The 21,563-nt window shown below is 38.9% G+C and overlaps 1 protein-coding gene and 1 long non-coding RNA gene across 2 annotated transcripts; one reads left to right on the forward strand and one right to left on the reverse strand.

Moving 5' to 3' along the window:
• Window positions 1-764: 764 nt before the first annotated feature.
• Window positions 765-14,284, reverse strand: SIK1 (salt inducible kinase 1). Its single transcript, XM_026713590.2, has 14 exons — window positions 14,120-14,284; window positions 13,362-13,596; window positions 12,400-12,516; window positions 10,335-10,398; window positions 9,705-9,866; window positions 9,358-9,482; window positions 9,132-9,255; window positions 8,324-8,547; window positions 7,684-7,833; window positions 6,963-7,085; window positions 6,459-6,681; window positions 4,857-5,132; window positions 4,239-4,491; window positions 765-3,520 (listed from the first exon to the last, which is right to left on the reverse strand). Exons 2-14 carry the CDS (start codon window positions 13,512-13,514, stop codon window positions 3,124-3,126), a joined length of 2,391 nt encoding a protein of 796 aa, XP_026569375.1. The 5' UTR covers window positions 13,515-13,596; window positions 14,120-14,284; the 3' UTR covers window positions 765-3,123.
• Window positions 14,285-14,387: 103 nt separating this feature from the next.
• LOC113444786 (uncharacterized) lies at window positions 14,388-21,526 on the forward strand. Its single transcript, XR_003375295.2, has 3 exons — window positions 14,388-14,648; window positions 17,036-17,108; window positions 20,541-21,526. It is a non-coding gene; the product is annotated as an uncharacterized LOC113444786 (long non-coding RNA).
• The last annotated feature ends 37 nt before the right edge of the window (window positions 21,527-21,563 follow it).

Here is a 21,563-nt window from a genome sequence, read left to right on the forward strand (position 1 = left end):
CTTGATCCAGAAAGAAACATGCTTTGCATGGATTTGTACAAAAGCACCCAAAGTGTTACCTCCTCTTGAAGCAAGAGCCAAGAGTTCAAGAGAACTGAAATTGTACACCGTTCTAATGCAGAATGTAACCTAATATAGAACTAAAGATGGAAAGTCCCTAGTTTCAAATGGCCATTAAACCCACAGTCATTTGGTCTTGTTGGTTTAAAGATAGGCCATTGGATTAGCCTATTCTTCCTAATCCACTAGTGTGCAATTCCCAACCTTTCTGAAAGATGGTCCAGATTTCAGTCCCAAAAATATATTCACACTTCATATTATTTTTCAAATTGTCAGTATATAAGGTTCATAAACTGGAATAGACATGGTAACAGGTCAGCCAATGGGAACTGTTTGAATAGACATGGTAGTAGGTCAGCCAATGGGGACTGTTTGGAAACTGAAACATAGTATTTGTTTGTATAGGGCCATAAGAGACAGTTTGGAGTCTGGGTGTGACTTAGATTTGCTGAATTATATATGAGTTGGTTTGTCCTCTGTAACCTAGGCCTCTGTAAATTTAGGCCTCTGCATCTCTCTACTCTGTAATGGCTTGCTTCTATGAATATTGCTTCAGTGACCCTGATTTTGTATGCTGCCTTCTGCTGTATGGTACTGTATACAAAGAAGTTTCTTATGTAGATGAATCCTGCAGAATTATATAATTCTGTGCTGGTTAGATGTGCTGCAACACTGACAAAAATAAAAGCAACATTGATCACAAATTATTTTAAAACATTTTATTTAAATATTAAATAAAACACAACTAATTAGTTGGTGCACATCTCTCATTTTAACATAAACAAAATGATTTTCAGTCATGATAAAAAATAAAAACTATACATCTTAATTGAATCAATCACACAGTGTCTTTAAATAATCCATTCTATTGCATTGCAGTTTGCCAAACAGTACTGTCAAGAATAAGACAAGAAGCAATGCACAAACCCTGAAATGTTGAAAATGACCTTTTTCTACCTCCGAATAATTGAAAGCATATTCTTTATCATTTGGAGAGGAGATTCTAGAAGTAAAGTGCTTATCACTGCTTAGAACAAACAGATTGTTTTTATGGCCTGTTGATCCATGGCAGATAAAAGGGAAAGATCCAAAAGAAGCCTACTGTTCTTGAAATAACACACGGAATTGTTTTATGAACGTGAAGGCAATGTTGCTGCTTTGGCATGACCTTGTTTCCCTTGTTGAAGTCACCCTTCAAAACCATCTACCCTGCCATTTTGCACGTCCACATAAACCATTTTATCTTACTTTTTTTTTTTTTTGCTGAAAGGCACCAGTCAGAGAAGGATTACACAGAGTAATTTAGCTTCACCTTGAAGATCTTACAAAACAAAGAGGCAGCAGCAGCAGCAGCAACCAAAGGTCCCAGACATGCAGACACCGTACATGAATGAAACTCAAGAGTCACAAAGTCATTGAACATATATCATCTTACCTACCCCGTCTACCCATCTGCCAGAAAATCTTTGGTTTATTTGTGTGTGTGTGTGTGTGTGTGTTTGTGTGTGTGTGTGTGTGTGTAACACTGCAGGCTGGACAAAGCAGCAGCAACATGAAGGCACCAGAGTTATTTTTAGAGAGAGATGGGTCCTTAAAGAATTTGACAGAATAAACTAGTTTTGGCATGCATATGGTACCTTGGACCCCATCACATGCTCACCTGCTCCTAACCTGACTACTTTCTGATCCTCCTTACCCACTGACGGAGGATGGCCACCATCTTCCCTCTCTGTGCCAAACTATGCCTGGCATTCATCAGTGCAGATAGAAGCCACCATATAGTAAGAGACCATACATCATGAAACAAAAAAAAGAGCTTACTCAAAAGGGTATCTCATAGTGTGTAATGATTTCCAATTCCTGTTATGTATGCACACAACAGACCATATTAAACTACACATTAAAAAAATCTAGTTTTTAGAAAAACCAATCTGTTCAGATACAAAACAACAAAACCCCAAAGTTGTGCTGTTCTCCCCATTGTAACTAATTTGTTCAAAAATCACTGATGTGCTTTCTTATTCTTTCAACTGCCAAAATAACTGTTTTATTTTTAAAATATTGCACCTTTTTCCAACAAGCCAGTTCAGTTTGGACCCTGAAAGGAAATGCATAAAAACTTCATCTGTAGCAGCAATAAATGTGTACAGCACTATAAAACATTGTGCCCAGCACACACCCTCAAAGTGAGGTCATGGCTTGAGAAGGAAAACAAAACTTTTTAAATATATTTTCCACCCCAACAGCTCTTGCTATTTCACCCTAATATTTCCTAAAGCGCTGTACGAGCAATTCCAAGCCATTACGTAATATATTCTTAAGTTTTTCTTACTAAAGAGAAACGGACAGAAAAACAGTTTGTAGTCTCAGAACAAAATCCTCAGTATTGCTTATAATGTTAACTGATTCTCGTAATTACAAACTTTTCTTAGCTTCTACAGGAGAGTTACTAAGCAAAATGTTCACAGTTTTATCATGCTATGATCATCTGACTAGGGAATAAAAACTGAAAAGTATTGGTTTTACTAGCATGAACTTAAAAAGTGGAGATGCTTTGAGTATTATATTTCTACAATGCGTAATGCTGTGAATGTTTGTGATAGTTTTTTATAAGAGGTAATCATCTTCACAAATCCATAAACAAGTAAAATGAACTGGAATACCATAACACTAATCACTTCTTTGAAAAGGCTTTCCCTGTTACAACAGAACCAGAAACAACCATCTACTCTTATATAACAGCAGATCTGACTTTAATACAGTACCAGAAAACCATTAATTTCCCCTTGCACACACACCCCACCTGACTCATTAGTTTCTAGCAAACAAAAAGGTTTTCTTATTATATTTGTTCAGTGCAAGAATATTGAAGCCAAAGGACCTAAGTATTGCTTTTTCAGTTTTATAAAGACAGGAGCTTCTTCAAATGAATGGCTTCTTCACATATTTCAAACATGTTATTGCTTCTGATATTCACTTAGCAAAATAAAAATCTATCGTTGGTAGGTTTTAGTAATAGAACTGCTCTCTCCTGAAGATGATGATCAAGAGAACAAAAAAATCTCATTTGACTAAGACAAATTTCCCCATCTGGTTTGAGGTAAGATCCTCCATTTCACAGTCCCCATGCTGTAAAGTAACTGTGTCATAGCTCAGAGATTGCACAGTAAAACGACTTGGTTGAGAGAACATAGAAGCAACTGGAGATACACTGCTACTAATATGTAGATGGGTATCAAGAAGGTGAGCAGCCGAAGTTACTGGAGAGACAGCAACTCCAAAAAGGTGAGGCTGAAGAAACTGAGTGTTATGAAAAGCGAGCTCTAATGAGTTCTCACTTTGCAGTTCAGACAGGAGTAGGGATTTAGATGTTTTACTGCTTGAAGAGTCTGGCAAGAGGATGTTGTGCGACTGAGAAGGCTGGTGACAGGTTGGTTGGTGATGCTGGAGCTGAAGCATTCTGAACAGAAGAAATAGAAAGCAAAGAGGTTACCTACTTGTCCTAAGTTTCTAATGTTGCTCTCACCCACTATTGCTATTCCTCTAACTCTTTTGGGATTAAGAGTGCAGCAACTTTCCTGAAATTATCCTAGCCCCACAAAAACACTCCAACTGTATGCAAAGTAAGGGACTGGTATCATGCTGATTCCGTCCATTTTCTAGGCTCTTGCATCTTACAGCAGCAAAAATACGTATGTCTTATCATATGGGTTGTTAATGCATATTAAGCTCACGGTCATATAGGTAATACAAAAAAGCCTGAATCTGCAAATGATTGGCAGCATTACTGAACTGATCAGCATATGTTCCCAAGGGCACTGAGTTGAGAAGAATTTTACTTTAATAACAATTAAATAAAAACAATAAAGAGCACAAAAATCTTTTTCTGTGTGCAAATTAAATCTTAAAGCATTTTTTTTCCCAAATAAATTCAGCTAATAATAGCAGAAACACTTCTCACCCAATAAATTGATATCATTAAAATATGTTTAAACTTGAGCACTTTATTTCAAAGTGATTCAGAGGTAAGTCAACCTCTCCAGAATCTTTATAAAGTGAAGGGGGGAAAAAAAGCAATGCATTTGATTTCAAAGAGAGCCCAAAGAGAGCAAAATATTACTATTTTGCAAAGGCTGAAGTCTAAGGAGCGTTTCTTATGACAGAGGCTGTATGCTCACCTTTGCTGCTGGAGCACCTCTTCAAGTAAGTTCCTGCCCTCTCTGCCACTTCCGCTGCTGCCACTACCATTTCCCCCAGTGCTGTATATGCAGGTATTCTGCTGAGAATGCTGGAAAGGGCCCAGGCCATTCCGTGCTATCCGAACAGAGGAGGACTGGCACACCTGGCGAGCAAGGCCTTTGATTTTATTCAGTCCAAGAAAACCTTTGGCTCTGGTATTCTTTCGGAGCTGCTGCCTAAATGCCTTCAAGCCTGTAGAGCAACAGAGAAACACATGATCTAATAAATAATGCCTGCCCTTAAGCCAACAGTTATCTTCAAGGTTACATCCCTCCTTTCCCACTTAGGCAACCCTGAACGACAGCCACAGATTATCATCTCATTTCATCACATGCATCCCGCACCCCCCCAATTCCTCTTTCTCATATGTATGTGTGTTCTTTTTGTGCGAGTATAAATAACTTGCAGGTCTCTTTATAAACGGCCACAATTTCAAATAGGCATACAGTATAACATGTTGTATAGTAGACCATGTTTAGGAAAATGTCTAAAACTCCTATTGTAGACCTAAAGAATATTTGGTGGGTCTGGATTATGGGTGTACAAGGAAAGATTACCTTGAGTTAATGAGGTATCAGAAGCTCTCCTTCCTTCTTGGAAACTGACAGGCAACAGAGAAGTACCATCCCTGCAGCCCTGAATTTGCAATACTGGAGTATCTGAATGGGAAGTCAGGAATGATGATGCAACTCTAGCTGTGGTTGGGTGACCAAGGTTCATTTGATTTTCCATACAGTTGCTCAGCATTTCAGAGCCATCATTTGATGACGAAGGGAGACAGCTGTCCGAACTGGTTCCTTCTGTAGGGCTTGCAGAAGAGGAAATGACTATACCTACATATAAAAAAAAACAGGCAGAAGGGAACATTTGTGAAACTGATACAGAAAATAACAAGGGTATTGGGCATAAGACAAACCTTTTCCACTTACGAAAGATCTACTCTTAACAAAAACCTTAGGCAGTATTATAGCTGAAGTCAAACAATATGAAACTCAATTCAATGCAACTTTTAACTCCAAGGAGTAAGATTGTGGGACAATTTTATTGCTAAAACATGTAGTAAAAACAATGGGAGATCCTTATTCACTAGGAATAATTTTGATGTTTTGAAGGATTGCAGAACTAATCTGATATTTAAATCATGGTAGCAATTAGGAAGTCTTGCTTTTTAAACAGATATTATGAAGGGTGGAGTCTTTGGTGCTCTCTAAACTTGGTTGTTTGCTTGGACACCTTTCATTACCTATGTAATATCATCAGTGCTGCTGAGTGTGTGGTTTGCTCCCTGTTTATTATTTTATGAATAATAAATTATGAATCAATGCTACCTGGATCACAATAGTAGTTATCCAAATATCAGGTTCCAGTAGTGCAAACAGATGGGGAAAAAGAAAAAGTAGTCTTTGTGACAATGTTTACACAGACAAAGGGGGGGGGGGAGAGGGGGAGGAAGGGAGGGAGGAAGGGGGAGAGAGAGACAGAGACAGAGCTCAAGCTATCCACTAAAGAGAAAGAACAGATTTCCCAAAGAACCAGGGATATGAGAGAATAATAAAAAAAAGCTATTTAATTTTACCCTCTAATGTGAACCCATGCATAAGTAATTATGCCTCACTGGTAAAAGAAACCTATAAAACCACAATATCCAGAAGCTATATTATTGAGCAAAGGAGAAAAAAGCAAACTAGGATGATACTGTTAATTATTGCTGAATAGGTGACATTGATGAAGAAACTTCTTGTACTTGTTTCACAGAATAGCCTGGAATATTCTACATTAATTGCTAACATTTTAAGTGGAATCAAAAGAAAAAGAATATGGGTATTCTCAAATGACATAGACAAAGAGATACCTGAATATGCAAAAGAAGGAAAGAAAGGAAGTCCATATTTTTAGCCCACATGTTACTTCATTTTCCTTAGAGAGGTTATTTCAGAATATGGTACAACCGAGGCAAATATTGTTTGTAACTCTGACAAATACAGTTTAATTGAAAGGAAAGGCTATGACAGCTGATTTTTCAAAACTAAACTTATTTTAAAAATAGTGAATAAAGACACATGACAGTAGATGAAGAAGGAATATACCAATAAATTTGGTATAACTAAATAACTAACATTTCAAATATTTATTCTGCATCCCATCTTCACAGCACTTACATGGTGGTGAATGCTGATAAAAATGAGTTGTTACTCCAGCCAATGTGTGTCTTCGACTTGTGTTGATGGGGAAACCAATTGGATTAAAAGCTTTGATTTCATCCTCCAGTTCCCTGTCCTGCCTTACTTCTTCACTGATTGTAGTTTCCAGGAGGCTGTTTGGAGAGATGGAACGATTCCTGAAAAGGGTGTTGAAGTTCGGATCCATAGGAAAAAACAACGGCTGAAAAGTAAAACAATAAAAGGAATAATACAGTGCCTTTATTTATTTATTTAATCTATCTATCAGGTTTACATGGCCACCCATCTCACCAGAAGCAACTCTGGGCAGTGTTGTTTGTGCCTCTATAATATTTTTTCCAAGAAGACATATGTGATAATGTACGGATTGACATTGGAGGGTAAAAGTAAAAGATAGGTCTTTAAACCTCCTTGGTTCTAGGATTCCTGTTTCACCTGATGGCCTCCAAACAACTATTAAGTCGGAATGCTAAGAGCACCAACCTGTAATGGGGTGTTCAGGTCGCAATCCATATCTGCCTGCAAAGGGGACTGAATCAGGTTTGGAGGCTGATGGTATAGCAGAGATGATCTCAAGTTCTCACTGGCAATTTTATCCTGGGTCAACTAAAGAGATTCAAAACAAAGCATTTTCATTTGACCTTCTGCACAATCTAGATAAATAACAGATAACAGATAACCAGAGTTGGAAGGTCATCTAGTCTAACTCCCTCTCCCCATGCAGGAGACCTGACACCATTTCTGACAAACAGCAATCCAGTTTCTTCTTGAAAGCATCCAATGATAATCCCACAAAATGTGCCAGAACTAATTAATTTGTCCTTTAATAAATACACATCCTGAGCTTAGTTTTTGAATTTCAGAAAAATAAAGTTGGAGAATAAAACTTTAAGTGCAATGCCAGATAACCCTGTCAGTTCCTACAGCAAAATTATTCTAATTTATCCGAATTCAGACTTTTGAATTCTGCAATTCTGCAATTGCAACCTGCAATGAAATACACTTTATTCCAGAACTGCTGAAATATGCCTTTTGGTCACAAGATTAAACAAAAAATGATGAGGGAGATGCCTCCTTCCTTCACTCTCTAAGCTATGGTTCAGCTCTAAGTTGAGAAGGAGCAAAAAAAAAAAAAAAAAAACCTGCATGGGGAATTCAGTTGACTTAACTTAGCTGACCTAAGAATGATTATATATGACCTTACCTCAAGGTTGCTGAAGTCTGAACTCCTTGGTCTTTGCTGGCGACTGCTTACTGAGCAATGGGACAATTGATTGCTACGGTACTCCCTGAGGCGCTCCAAAAGGAGATAATAAATTGCAGCAAAATGATTGTAGCTGCTGTTTTGTAAAGACTACAGGAAATGGAGACAGAAACTAATTTTAGTGCACAGATACATTTAAAAAGGAATAGCCAACCATTCACTAATCCCAGAACCCTCTGTCTGATAGAAAGACAGCCCCACACACTATCCCCCACCCCCGCCAGTTTATCGCAAAATAAGATGTTTAAAATTACTGGCTAGAAGAGCAAGATTTAACCATTGTTATAAAAGCAACCTTAGGGAATTTGTGAGCTTCTTCAGGAGTGGGAAAAATTGGGATTCTCAGAACTAGACATTCTCTGATTTCAAATTTTAAAATTTCATGCCAGCTTGAGCATTTGAAAAGCATTCCTGTCTAGAATCTCCCAACAAATGCAAAAGTATATGAGCTACACAGGAATGCATTTTTAGCAATGCACTGATACTTGATATAGGCCACTTGTGCCACTTTCCTAAAGGGAAAATTTTATACAGTCCAAGAAAGGCAGTGGATTTCCAGAGTACGGTGTCAGAAACTCACCTCAATCGTTCTTTGCCTGTCAATGCCAAGAGTCTGCATGATCCCGAGGACCTGCTCATTATAATCTCCAAGGTTGGAGTTATAGTTCTGCATGGAGAAGGGCAAAGAGTGTTGCTGCTGAAGAGATGGGTCAGCCTGCATCCACTTGTGCTGCTTTATTTGAGCAATTGTAATTCGTTTTGTAGGATCCACAACCAGCATCCGTCGAATAAGCAGTTCACAATCTGGTGATTTATTTAGAAGACAAGAACAGCAACATTTGAATATAAAAATGAAGGGCAAACAGAGTAACTTAAAAGTTAAATTAGTGTTCAAGTCTCCTTATTCACAAAAAAGCAAGCCCATGAAAATTGTTCAATAATCAAGACTAATCTATCTTCATAGATATTTCCCACTTCCTTCACAAAATCTTAAGGAACTTCAGTGGTTTTAAAAATGTTACAAGCATAACTTGAAGGGATTCTTCTGTTGTACTAGTTTCACAAGAAGCTTATTTAAGTATTAGAGTCAACGGATAACAATTCAGCTACTGACAAACTAATTAGTGATTGAAAGATTTAAAATAAATTCTAAAAATATTAACAACTTTTCCTCTAAAAGAAAAATCTTATTATATACCTTTTACATTTTGAATGTTTTTGAACGTAGAAAACGAACACTACATTTGCCTAATTAATACAGAGCTAGAGAAATATTTCATTCAAAATGTTAAAATATCACATAAATAATGGTATGTTCAAAATGTTTGAAAACATTAAAATATAAAACAAGAAAGTGTTAAAAAGTTTTTTAAAAATAGAAATCCCACCTTGGGACATGAAATAGGGAATACGGAATCGTCCTTCTAGCACCCTTTGTCTTAGAGATGGTAAATTGGGCCCATCAAATGGGAGAGAACCACAGACAAGGACATACAGCACCACACCAAGGCTCTGTCAACAACAGAATAATATATATATATATATAGCAATGAAGTACGCAATATCTTCCTTTTGGTATTCTACCAGGTGGGTAATATGGGATTTGCAGCTTACCCATATATCAAGGTACGGGCCTTCATATTCTTTTCCTTCAAAAACTTCTGGAGCTGCATAAGGTGGACTTCCACACCAGGTAGACAGAGGTTCACCAGATTTGTAGAAGTTTCCAAATCCAAAGTCTAGAAAAAAAGATGAATAAAACATCACTCTCTATTAATAATATACATATGAATAAGGAAACATATTTGTATCTGTTCTGGCAATTAACAAAGACCACCACATCCATTTTACTGATTTTCAAATGTAGATTTCAAGGCTGTCTATTTCAGAAGTATATAATAAACTTCTAATGAGAAAAGAATTGGAAAACATGAAGTGTTTTGCAGTGACAGAATTCTCACCTGCAAGCTTGATATTCATGTTAGCATCTAACAGAAGATTCTCCGTTTTGAGGTCCCTGTGTACTATGTGATGGCTATGACAATACTCCACAGCTGAAAGTATCTGCCAGAATTTCTTCCGAGCTTCATGTTCATTCAGATGCCCACGTGTAGTTAAGTGATCTGTCAAACATGATTAAAAAGGGCAGAAATGTCTTAATATCAGCTTCAATAGCCTCTTAAAAACATCTACAAATAAACCCCCTTACTTAGCTGCACATCAGCTACTTAATTTATATATTACTACTGGGCAGCTCAATCTACAGCAGACATAGGGTTGGTTCACACAAAGCGGTAAATCAGCATATACTCTATTTGCTTTTTGTTCAGTGTGAAGTATAAACCATTCCATGGTTGCCAGAAGTTTGTAACTAATTATGACTCTTTAGTTAATGAAGAGTCTATGATATAGCAGAAATTTCCGTAAGAGGAGAAAAGGGGCAGGATTTTTGCTGGCTTGCCTTTCTCTCTGTGATTCTCTATCTGTCTGTCACTCCAGTCTAATTCAGAATGGTGGAGGCCCTGTTATTTAAGTGATGGATAAGAAGCAAATAGATGTTAATAATATGCTAATATGCCACGAGAACTTACCAAACATTTCGCCATTTTTTGCAAATTCGGTTACGATGTAAAGCATATCTTTTGTTTCCATCACCTGATGAATATGAGACAGAAAAACATCATATCAAAGATGTAAACTTCTGAAATCCTGAATATGCTTTTAAAGATAAAGCACATTTATAATAGCACAAAACATGAATTTTCTTGTATACCAGTATTTAATCTACAGAGAAGACTTACAGACCTAATTTTATCTGCCTGAAGGCAACTACTGCATATCTTTGTATGCAGACATCTGACTGACATCTAACTCCTCATTAAATGATATTATTTTTTGTGTTAATTAATATTTATTAAAACATATATAATGATAAGACATATATTTAACTCCACTTAATACTGATTTGGAAAAAAAGATGACAAATGAACTTGAAATATACAATAAGGAACAAACAAGCTATTTAATTGTTTATAGTTGACATTGTATATATTTCTTTATTTGGTACAGCCTTTGATAATCTGAGATTCTCCAAATATGATAAAATGTATGACCTGTAAATTCTGCACAGTTGCAGTTCGAAAAAATCTGTATCGGACCACATTGGAAAAGGCTGTTCCAGTATAGGGTTAAATATGCCTAACTCCAACATTCATTGCCATCAAAATATGAATGACTCTTCCAATATCAGCATGTTTTCAAAGGGCATTAGTTTATTTGATTTTGTTTTTAAAAATGTTTAATATATACAGTAGTTTCTAAACATTATTTACCATTATTTACCTGCCTTAAATCATAAATACAAATATCCAAAGGAAATTTCTTCAAGGATAATTGGAACATTTTAGTATGGAGGTGTTGACTTGTATCTCACATCCATAAAAATATTAGGGAAATGTATGAATGAATGAATGAATGAATGAATGAGTGTGTGCATGTGCCTGCGTATGTACACTTGCGTGTAAAATTTCAAGACTATAAATTCTAACATCGTCTAATGAAGTTTAAATATCAAAGGCATGAAAAAGCACTTGCATCCTACACATAAAAACATATGTGTATTCTATTAAGGAGGGGGAAGAGATAGGAAGGAATAAGGTATTTGAAAAGTTCTGGGAAAGAGGCCAGTTGGATTAAAATAAGTCAGTGCTGTTAAAATCATGTCAACACCATCCCTCCACCCCCAAAGTGGCATTTCACCTAATTCCTATTGCTTAAATTCCATCAAAGAGAAGCATCAAGCACAATATCAACAGCCATGAAACATGTAAGTTGGGAGATCCAACAAAGCTCCCCAAACCATTCCGCTTGTTTATTCAAATAACCAATTAATACAATGTATTTAATTATTTTAAACCTCCTGAAATATTTATTTTTCTATGGAAGTAAAATAAAAATAATCTCAACCATATTATATTGCTGTGTAGACTGACTATAGATAGCAGACATTCACAAATATAGCAGTCGCAAAGGCTTTTTTTTAAAATAAATTCTCTATATAAATGTCTTTTTGGTTGTCATTTTTGTATTTCTTAAGCTACTCATTTATTCCCTAAAAAGCAAAATATTTACCAGCAAGTTTATGATTAGTATTTGCATGCTATACAGAAAATAGGTTCTGTGGTATGTTTCAGAAATGTTTTAAACATATTTTTCCTCTTTATTAGACAGACAACTGCAATTCAGAGTGAACTAGATGGAAATAGCATAGTAATGTAATCCATTCTGGCTTTTCTTTTTCTTTTTTTAAAAATAAGACTTTAAGGAAAATTCTAAAACATATACACTTGATTCAATTAGTTCTTTAAACTGTGAACATAAAAAGATATATGAACCAAGTTTTGAAATTTTCTCTTAAAATTTTCCATATACCATAAACAAAATACTTTTTATAAAATTAAATATACTTAAAAACAAAAAGAATTACATTTCATTGAGTCAGCATTTTGGAAATATTCTCATTTAAACTATTTAACATGTTTTGATCTGAAATAATATGTCCATCTTGTAATGGAATCAAGTATTATTAAGATCATTACACGCATAAAGCCCCAAATATATCTAACAGGCAGGCAGTAATCTGAAATCATTTCTTACCTGATACAGTTTGATTATGTGTGGGTGATTCAAGAGCTTCATTATCTGAACCTCTCTATAGATTTTTTCCAGATTGCTTGAATCTAACCGTGTTTTGTCTATAATTTTTATTGCAACCTAAGGTTTAAGCAAAAAGAAACTCAGAGAACTCATAAAATACATTGCTGCAAGTAATACTAACACAAAAGTAAGTGTTGTGAAAAACATAGGAAAACTATATCTATAAAATTATATAAACGTCTTAAAACATATTTTCAGAAATGTGAAAATTAAAGTAATGAAACATCTAAAATATTTTAGTACCAACAGACTGACAGGACTTACAAAAAATATATGAGCAGTACAACTTTGGACATATTTAGTTGCAGTAGAAATGTTTTTTTTTTAATTCACTTGTTTCTTAAGTAAAATCTACTTAGAAATTAGATTGCTTAGTTAATGTGATTTCCATTTCTTGATATTCTATGCTTTGTACAATCCAGATTCAAAGTATATATAATTTCAGCATTTTCCAAATGTTACCATCTATATCAAATATTCAAATATAAATGAACCAAGCTTGTAAGCATTTATATTTAGTTACACCCATTTGATTTCTTAGCCCCAAATGCATAACTCTTTATCATTCTGAAAAGTAGCAATCATTTAGGAAGAAATAAATAGTAGAATTACAATATTTATTATTAAGCCAGCAATAACTGTGAAATCAATGTTATCTATGATTTAGTGTCATTCTACTTTATATTCATTTAGGGAGCTATTTGAAGTGTGGAATAATTTGCTATTACTAGTACTTAAACTATATTCTGTTCATTACTGTCTACCACAGGGAGTTAGTTCCCCTCAGTGTAAATTGGTTTATTGTACATTTGTGAAAATTGATTAATTCCACTGAGCCCTGTCTCCCAATGTCTCACGATTAATTTTCTCTACCAGGCAAGGCAGTACAATCTCACACCCACCTGTGTTTTGGTTACTCTGTGCCTGGCGAGTTTGACCACAGCAAAATTGCCTTTTCCCAAGGTCCTCTCAATATCATAAAATCCAACCCGAAGAGGCTTTTGCTGGCTTTGGCTTGAAATGGGAACGGCTGTATAATCTGACATGATCACCATGATTTGAGTTTGGTGGGGGGCAAACACACCAATTAGAAGGATGTGGGCAGAAGCATTCCTTTTTGAAGACGGCAATTTGCACCTGCAGAGAAAGACAACTACATTGAAATTTTCCCCCCCCCGTTAAGGCGTTCCCACATCACTTCAGAAATTGGTGCGCTGGACTTTCCACCGAGACAAAGCTAACTCAGTGGAGGTAATAGAAAGCTTCTCCTGCTTTTCTGTGATCAGAGCTCTAAGTTGATTAAAAAAATAAAATAAAAAATGAGATGTATAAACTGAGAGCAAAAATAGTCTATTAAATTTTGGGGAAGTATTGGGATTTCTCTCCAAATATCTACTGTCCAAGCAAGAAAAGTCCCAGTAAAGATGTATGGGATGGGATCTGGGGTGTACAAACGAGAACTCTCACACTCGCAAATAGGTTTTTCGTGTGCTAGACGGGGAAGGCAGGCAGGCAGGAAGGAAGGAACGAAGGAAGGAACGAAGGGAAGAAAGAAAGAAAGAAAGAAAGAAAGAAAGAAAGAAAGAAAGAAAGAACCGCGCCGCAAGCTTTCGCAGCATCCGCTCCAGCCCTGCCCGCGCGACTCGCTCCGAAGCTGTACCTTGAATCCGCCTGCCAAGCGGCTGCCGCCTCCGCGCTCGTCTGGCTGCCAGGCTCTCAAGCTGCCGCCGCCGCCGCTCCTACCGTACTACCCGTGGCACCGCCTCGGCTGCTCTGCCGGCTGCCAGCGAGCTCTCTGCGCGCCGGGGACAGAGGAACACGCGGGAAGCCCTCCCCCCGCCTACCTCGAAAACCGAGACAGACCCATTGACGTCACTTTGACGCCAGAGCGACGCGCGACCGAGCGTGAGGCTGAATGAGAAGGGAAAGAGAGACATCCAGCCGTTGCCAAGAGACGGGCTGTTCTGACGCGCGCCCAGATGGACCCGTCGCCCGGGTGACCGGGAAGGTGGGGTGACGTTTGCGCAAGAGGAAGGAGAGGTGAAACAACCATTCCCCTCAGTTTGATCCACCACGTGATCGTTTGTTATCATTGAGAGGGTCGCCCCTGCGGCCGCGCAGCACTTAGGGTTAACCCTCCGCGCGCCGGCGCTAGGTCTGTGTTTGCTCCTCCGTGCTTCTAAGGCCAGGTAAAACTTACACTTCTTCGGACCGCTGAAAGCCGGGCTGGGTTGAACCATTTCTTCGCGTAGTTCTTCACTGAAGACTTTGACGAGCCCCTAAGGCGCCAGAGACCCTGGGTAGAACGCGAACTAGGCAGGCATCGATGTGTCACCCTTCCTGCGTCAAAAATACTGTAGGATGAGAAGTCTTCACGTTCCAGATCCCTGAAAGGCTATAAATGTCGCCGCGCAGTAAAATGGGGAACGACTTGGGTGTGTGCGAATCCCACCCGTTTAGGCGGCAGAGGCAGATTTTAGCTCTTTAGGCTGGCTATGAACTTTGAGATTAGCCAGTGCAAACTATCTGTGAACTCACGGCTCCGCAGACAAGAGTTTTCCTACGTGCACTGCAAACATTTGGAGGCAAAATGAAAACCTGACTGGGATCTGCGGTGGGGTCTCTTGTCTGGCCCTGGCCATGCTGGAAGGGATCTTAGGCTTTAAAAAAGACTTTTCCTTCAGTTTGGAACCACTGAAGAAAATAGAAGAGACAACTTTATCGTCTCCATTAAGAGAATATAAAATCTGTAAAAGCAGCCCAAAGAGATCATTGGCAATTTGTTTAAATAATTACATTAATTGATTTGCTGCAAAATCTTAATTCTTGCATTCAAAATGTAGCCACAATTTGCTGTGGTCAGTTCTGAAAGTTTATATAAGTAATGATTGACTATGCCTTCTAGACAGTTATCTTTTACATCGGCTACATGAAGAAATTTAATGAATATGCTAAACCAAAACATCTGGTATGAAATTGTCAGTTTATCCTGAATTCATTTTTAGTCACCTTGCCTCAACCCCTGCAAAGTGTGTGTCATCTAAAGTTGCCAAGCTATTGTTCAGTTAAGAAATTTAACAATCTGTCAGCATGCCAGGAATCCAAGCACCTATTTTAACGTGTGCCAAGAAGGAAAGAAATCCATCAAATCTTCAGATTATTATTGGGGACACTGAGTTTAGCAAGCAGCTCTTTTTAAGATGAGATAATCCCTTTAGCAGGATTGGAAAATTGGTGTACAGTATATGTGTATTCCAAGTTACCTATTTGTTTTCTATACACTGAGTCCTTTATATTTCGTCTCTTTCTATTTAAGTATAACCAATCTTTTAAGCATTAAGTATAGAAATGAAAGTTTTATTTATAAAAACTATTTTAATCTTAAAATAATAGAAATTTAGCATGTTCAGCTCGGATATTTGGAATGGAATCATAAATGCAATTGCTGGATAGTAGACTCTACTGAAATCAGGGGAAAGATGGCTGAGAAAGAATATTTGTTTGTTGATTTGTTTATTTTAATTTATTGGCTTGTCAACTTCAATGGACTCTGGGGAAATAAATATATAATATTAAGTTGTACATCCTTAACATTTTGTCTTTAATCTGAACCTGAATCTTTTGAAGGGCAGGACCCTGGTCTGAGAGAAAAGTAATTGAGGAATTTGAACTCTTTGATGTCCTGTATGCAAATTTACATAATGACCTTGGGCTTCTCTTCATCTGTTTTTCTTTTAATGGAGATGATGATATACAGTTGATCTGTGATGGTCTGTACAAATTTGAGAGAACCTTGTGTGAAACCCCAGGTAACACTTTAAGAAATGAAACTCAGTGTTCCTCTTCCAGCACTTGAAGCCTAACAAAACACTCTGTACAAGTACAGCTGCTCCATGTGAACAATTCTCTAGAAGTTATTGACAAGAAAATACACTTTGACAAGCTGTGCTTTATTACCTTAAAGCCCTGGAAAGATAATGTTCTTAGTTTAATCATATCAGTAGCAGTTTATTATAGACCGATCAATAAACAGTTTATTAGTCAGCAAAGAAACAAAATGATAAGGACTAGCTTGGTGTAACTGGTTCACATGCTTGTTGCCTTCCAAATATGGTGGTTAAAGTAAGCCTGGAAAGTACCAGGCTGGAAAAAATGAAGCAAAACAGCTTTTCCTGGATTAAGGGGTTACATTGCTTTCCAGTGTCAGCACTCAGCAAGATATAAAGGCAGGACAAAACTCAGTATGAATTAATTTGAATGTACATTAAATTGAATTCATTAAATTGAATACATTGTTAATAGGATTATTTTCCAACTATTTAAGCATTCCCTCCTTCGGTTTTATTCAATATTACAATTTCGTTTTAGAGGGAGTCTAGGAGTTGCATAGGGCTTTGAGAACTGTATGTGGTTCTCAAGCAACTTGTTATGGAACTATTAAAGGGGTTGGTTTTGGTGTTGCCCAAATGTAAGCAATAGGCAAATATATTCCCTGGAATTTATTTTACTCTTTACAAAATGCAGTCCATTTTTCTTTTCTTTACTGATTTTGTTTCCGCTTCCTTTCCCTTTTTAGGTTGCTTGAAAGTTTCTGTGAATGATCACTCCACCGTAATTATGGTTTTTGCAGAAGGAGTAGGATAGTGGTGGTAAGACATATCCTTTGGCTTGATTGAAGCCAGTCGTGGTTTGGGATATCTTGATGTTATTTGCTAGACAATTTACATTAATAAAGAACCCCTGATTCAGTAACTTCTTTTTCTGTCTGCTAATTTTAGTTAAATACTAATGCTGTGTTTTCAGAAACTAGACATTTGGGGAGCTAATGCCCTTTAAAAAGAAAGAAAGTGCTTTGGGGACCTGCAAAGCCACAGTGAAATCTGTATAGGAACAAGCCTGCTTTTCTCTCAATACCTATTGATGTGTCTTTATGTGGGGGGGGTCTGTCCCAAAGATTTTAGTGGTCTGAGCTAAAGAGATCAGATCAAATTACAGTCAGATGTTTGTTAGCATCACTTCTGTGAATAAATTAAGGCTGAGAAAAACTCAAATGCAACAATAGTCTGAATTTTTCTATGCTGAATATTTTTTCTTTAATTTTCAGTCCCAGAATCCTCCTGAAAGCAGTTTGAAGCTACTGCATTCATTTCTGTTGACTTTAAAACATTGAGAACAAGCAAGAAATACCATGAACAGTTGTTTCTCCAACTAGCCAGTAAGAGTTAAAAACTAATAAAGGAGAATATATGGGTGGTTTTTCTGTAGATTTGTGTTTTTAGTTTCCCATTGTGGTCTCTGCTGATCAGGATGTCCAGGAAGGGTAGCAGGTTGTGAATAAAACAACAACTTGCTACCCTCCTGGAAATCCTGTTCAGCAGAGACCACAATGGCAATCTAGAAATGCAAGTCTAACGGAAGAACCATCCATACTAATCAGGTGTTCCACTACCAAAGCAACAACCCAGCTTCTCACAAGGGAAGCTGCGTAAACGTTTAAATAAGCCCAAACATACTGCAGCAACCTGGAACAGCAGAAAAAGGAAATAGAACATCTATAAAACATATTCCAACAAAATGAATATCCACACCACTTTATTAAAAAAGTCCCTGACCCTCAGTCCAGTACAACACAACCAATACAAAGCCTAAAAAGAATTACACTGCCATACATCAAGAATATCTCAGACTCCTACAACCACATGGAATTAGCAGTACACATGAGCCAATTAAATCTCTTCAAAACATCCTAAGCAGACTAAAAGACCCAACAACCCAGAAGAAAAAACAGGAGTCATCTACAGTGTACAATGTAAGGACTGCAACAATGTAGGACAAACAGGCAAGAGACTGGCAGAACATACCCACATCAACAGAAGACATTATTAAAATTATTTAATTTTGCAACATATAGACAGATTTAAACATAGTTTCAACTGGGAAAATGTGACCATCCTAGACCAAGCCAAATCTAAAAATGCCAGGGAATTTCTAGAAACTGGGCACCCTGACAAATCAGACATCAATAGACACATAGACATTAACAACATCTATAGACTATGCAGAAGAGACTATCACCCAGCCCAAAAAAGAACAGAAAGACCAAGCATTTCTCCACCAGCAATCAGCACCCAGATCAGCATAGATTAACAGCAAGGTTAACATCAGACCAACAAGTAAACAATACCCCAATCCAGAAATTGTCAAAGAGCCAACAGCCCAACCAAAGAATCTCTAAAACCCCTCCACCAACACTGACAGGGCAAGCTACCAGAATATAAACTGACAACAATCTGCAGTCCTTACTAGCACTGTGGCTGTTACTTAGTTTGGATAATGAAACATCTGTAAGAAAACCACCAAGGACCCCTCAGAGTTAAAGACAGCAGGATTCAAATGATATCTTGCTCCCAAACTGTCACAGCTCCAATAGCAACAATTATTCCATTTGTTTCAGTTCACATAAAATATAAAACAAATATATATCCCCATCCTACACTATCTATACCAGGGGTGTCCAACCTTTCACCTTCCCTGGGCCACATTAGAAGATGAAAATTTGGTTTGGGCCACACATAAAATAACAGTAACGATACCCGATCATCCCAAAAAACCACAGAAAACATAGTTAACATATTAAATTTATTTGGAAATAAAGTTAGTGAGATGTTTTTATTATTTATTATTAATTATTTATTAAAAATTATTTATTTTTATCACGGTTTTTTTATCACAGTTTTTTTTATCACAGTTTATTTTCCAGCCAAATTTTGTGGGTGGGTGTGGGGGGAAGCTCGCCTGCCTCACGCCTACCTCTCCTCCTGCAAATAGCCCGGCTGGATGAGGCAGGACTGGAAGGCAGAAGCAGCAGCAGCAGCAGCGGCGGGGCAGAAGCAGCGGCGGGGAAGGCTTCTGCCGCCGCCACCGCTCTGCCCCCGCCGCCGCTGCTTCTGCCCCGCCGCCGCTTCTTCCCCCGCCCCACTGCTGCTTCTGCCCCCGCCGCCGCTGCCCCGCTGCCCCCGCCGCCGCTGCCCCGCCGTCGCCGCTTCTTCCCCGCCACCGCTGCTGCTTCTGCCGCCGCCGTTTCTGCCCGCCGCTTCTTCCCCGCCACACGCTGCTGCTTCTGCCGCCGCCATTTCTGCCCCGCCACCACCCCGCCGCCGCTTCTACCCCGCCGGGCGGCGGGGCAGCAGCAGCAGCAGGGGGGAGAAGAAGCGGCGGCGGGGCAGAAGCGGCGAGTGGCGCGGGAGAAGAAGACGGCGGCGGGGGCAGCAGCAGCGGTGGGGGCAGAAGCAGCAGCAGTGGCAGGGCAGAAGCGGCGGGGCAGAAGTGGCGGGGGCGGCGGCGGGCAGAAGTGGCGGCAGGGCAGAAGCGGCGGGGGTGGCGGCGGGGCAGAAAGCGCGGGGTGGCGGCGGGGGCAGAAGCAGCGGGGTAGAAGCGGCGGGGGTGGCGGCGGGGCAGAAGCGGCGGGGGTGGAGGCGGGGGCAGAAGCGGCGGGGGTGGCGGGGCAGAAGCAGTAGGGGTGGCGGCGGGGCAGAAGCGGCGGGGTGGCGGCGGGGCAGAAGCGGCGGCGGCGGGGGCAGCAGCGGCGGTGGGGGCAGAAGCAGCAGCGGTGGCAGGGGCAGAAGCGGCGGCGGTAACAGCAGGAGGTGGCGCTCTGACGGCGCCCGCCTTTTCTCTTGCTGCTTGGCCTGGCGCTCGCCTCGCCCCGCCTCGCGCCTGCCTCTCCTCCTCCTTCTCGCTGGCTGTGGCACGATGGTTGGGGTGGGCACTGAGCCGCATTACGAGGCGACCTGGGCCGCATGCGGCCCGTGGGCCGCGGGTTGGACAAGCCTGATCTATACAGATTGAGTACATATTTCCGGCCATTTCTCAGAATATTGCAGTGTTTTTCAGTTTTGACAACTTGAAGATTTGAGGACCAACTCCAAGAATTCCCTAGCTAGCATGATGGAAGAGGCAAGAATTTTGTCAATGCCATTTGTATAAACTGGGAAAATAAACCAGAGCATTTTACAGGCATTTTGAAACTGAGTGAAAGGATTAAGTGTGTGTGCTAATTGTGCTCTGTATTGATCCCATAGCATGGTTATGTTGCAGCAGAGGACGAGCAAAGGATTGCTATCATCACAGAGCTGGGAGGCATAAGGTGGAACCCTCAGAAGTTCTGCAACTTGGAAGATAATTTGTGACCTATTTGGGTGAGGTATGGGGAATGATGTTAAAATTTAAATATTAAATAATGTCTGACTGTTCTGTAATCACAAGATACCCAAAGCTAAATAAATAATTGATTGGTTCAAAGCAGTGTGTAAAAGACCAACTCCAACTGTGACCCTTTTTGCCTCAGTGAGGTTGGGTTAGGGTTAGGGTGATAGCAGAAACCGCCATTTGGCAAATTCCCATTAAGGTCTTTTAAAGTTTACGACTTTGTATTATCTTGGCCTACTTCCTAGTTTGCTGACCTCTTCCAAGTGAAAAGCATTCATAAGTCCTGTGTATAATTTATCCTGCTGTTACTATTTCCTCAACGTTCTGTTTCTGAAGTCCTGTTGACCAGTCTCAAGGCAAGCAGAGCAAGAGCCACCCACTGGCTCCTTACATTCTATGGGAATCTGAAACAGATTTCATTGTTAAAAAAAATCAAAATCAAGGAAGAGAAGAGAAAAAGTGACAAATGTGCACTTTGCAAAAAGCTCTCACTGTTGCTTTTGAAAGAAAAGGTCTTAAGAACCCAGTGCTTCTCTAGCAACTCTAACCTTGCTATACAACTTTTTGTGCCTCTTGGAAAATCAACAAAATTTCCTAAACTGGCCTTTAAATAGCTATAGTTACTCTCTTTCTTTGGATTATATAACACTGAGTTTACTGGGTTATATTTCTAAACAAATGTTTATTTTTTATCTTTTAAAATTATGTTATCAGTTCACATTACTTTAAAGCAGTTGAGAAACAAAGTACGGTAAGTTTGTTCGTGTTTTACTCAAAACATTTTTTAACAAAGTTCATAAGCCTGTTTGTACTTTTAAATAACAAAGCACCATTTATTTAAAATAAACCCAAATTTCCATTTAGGAGTTGTGTGGTTGCTGTTTTGTTTCCTTGCA

Source organism: Pseudonaja textilis, chromosome 7, assembly GCF_049901715.1.
Source record: "Pseudonaja textilis isolate UNSWEBS1 chromosome 7, rPseTex1.2, whole genome shotgun sequence".
Lineage (NCBI taxonomy): Eukaryota > Metazoa > Chordata > Lepidosauria > Squamata > Elapidae > Pseudonaja > Pseudonaja textilis.

Bases quoted from the DNA above. Each gene is read 5' to 3' on its own strand.
- SIK1 (XM_026713590.2), bottom strand. From the start codon at position 13,514: ATGGTGATCATGTCAGATTATACAGCCGTTCCCATTTCAAGCCAAAGC. The intron at 9,483-9,704 runs GTGAGAATTCTG...CTTTTTTTCTAG, and splicing joins CATGAATATCAAGCTTGCAG to ACTTTGGATTTGGAAACTTC. The intron at 8,548-9,131 runs GTGGGATTTCTA...ATAAATCACCAG, and splicing joins TCCCTATTTCATGTCCCAAG to ATTGTGAACTGCTTATTCGA.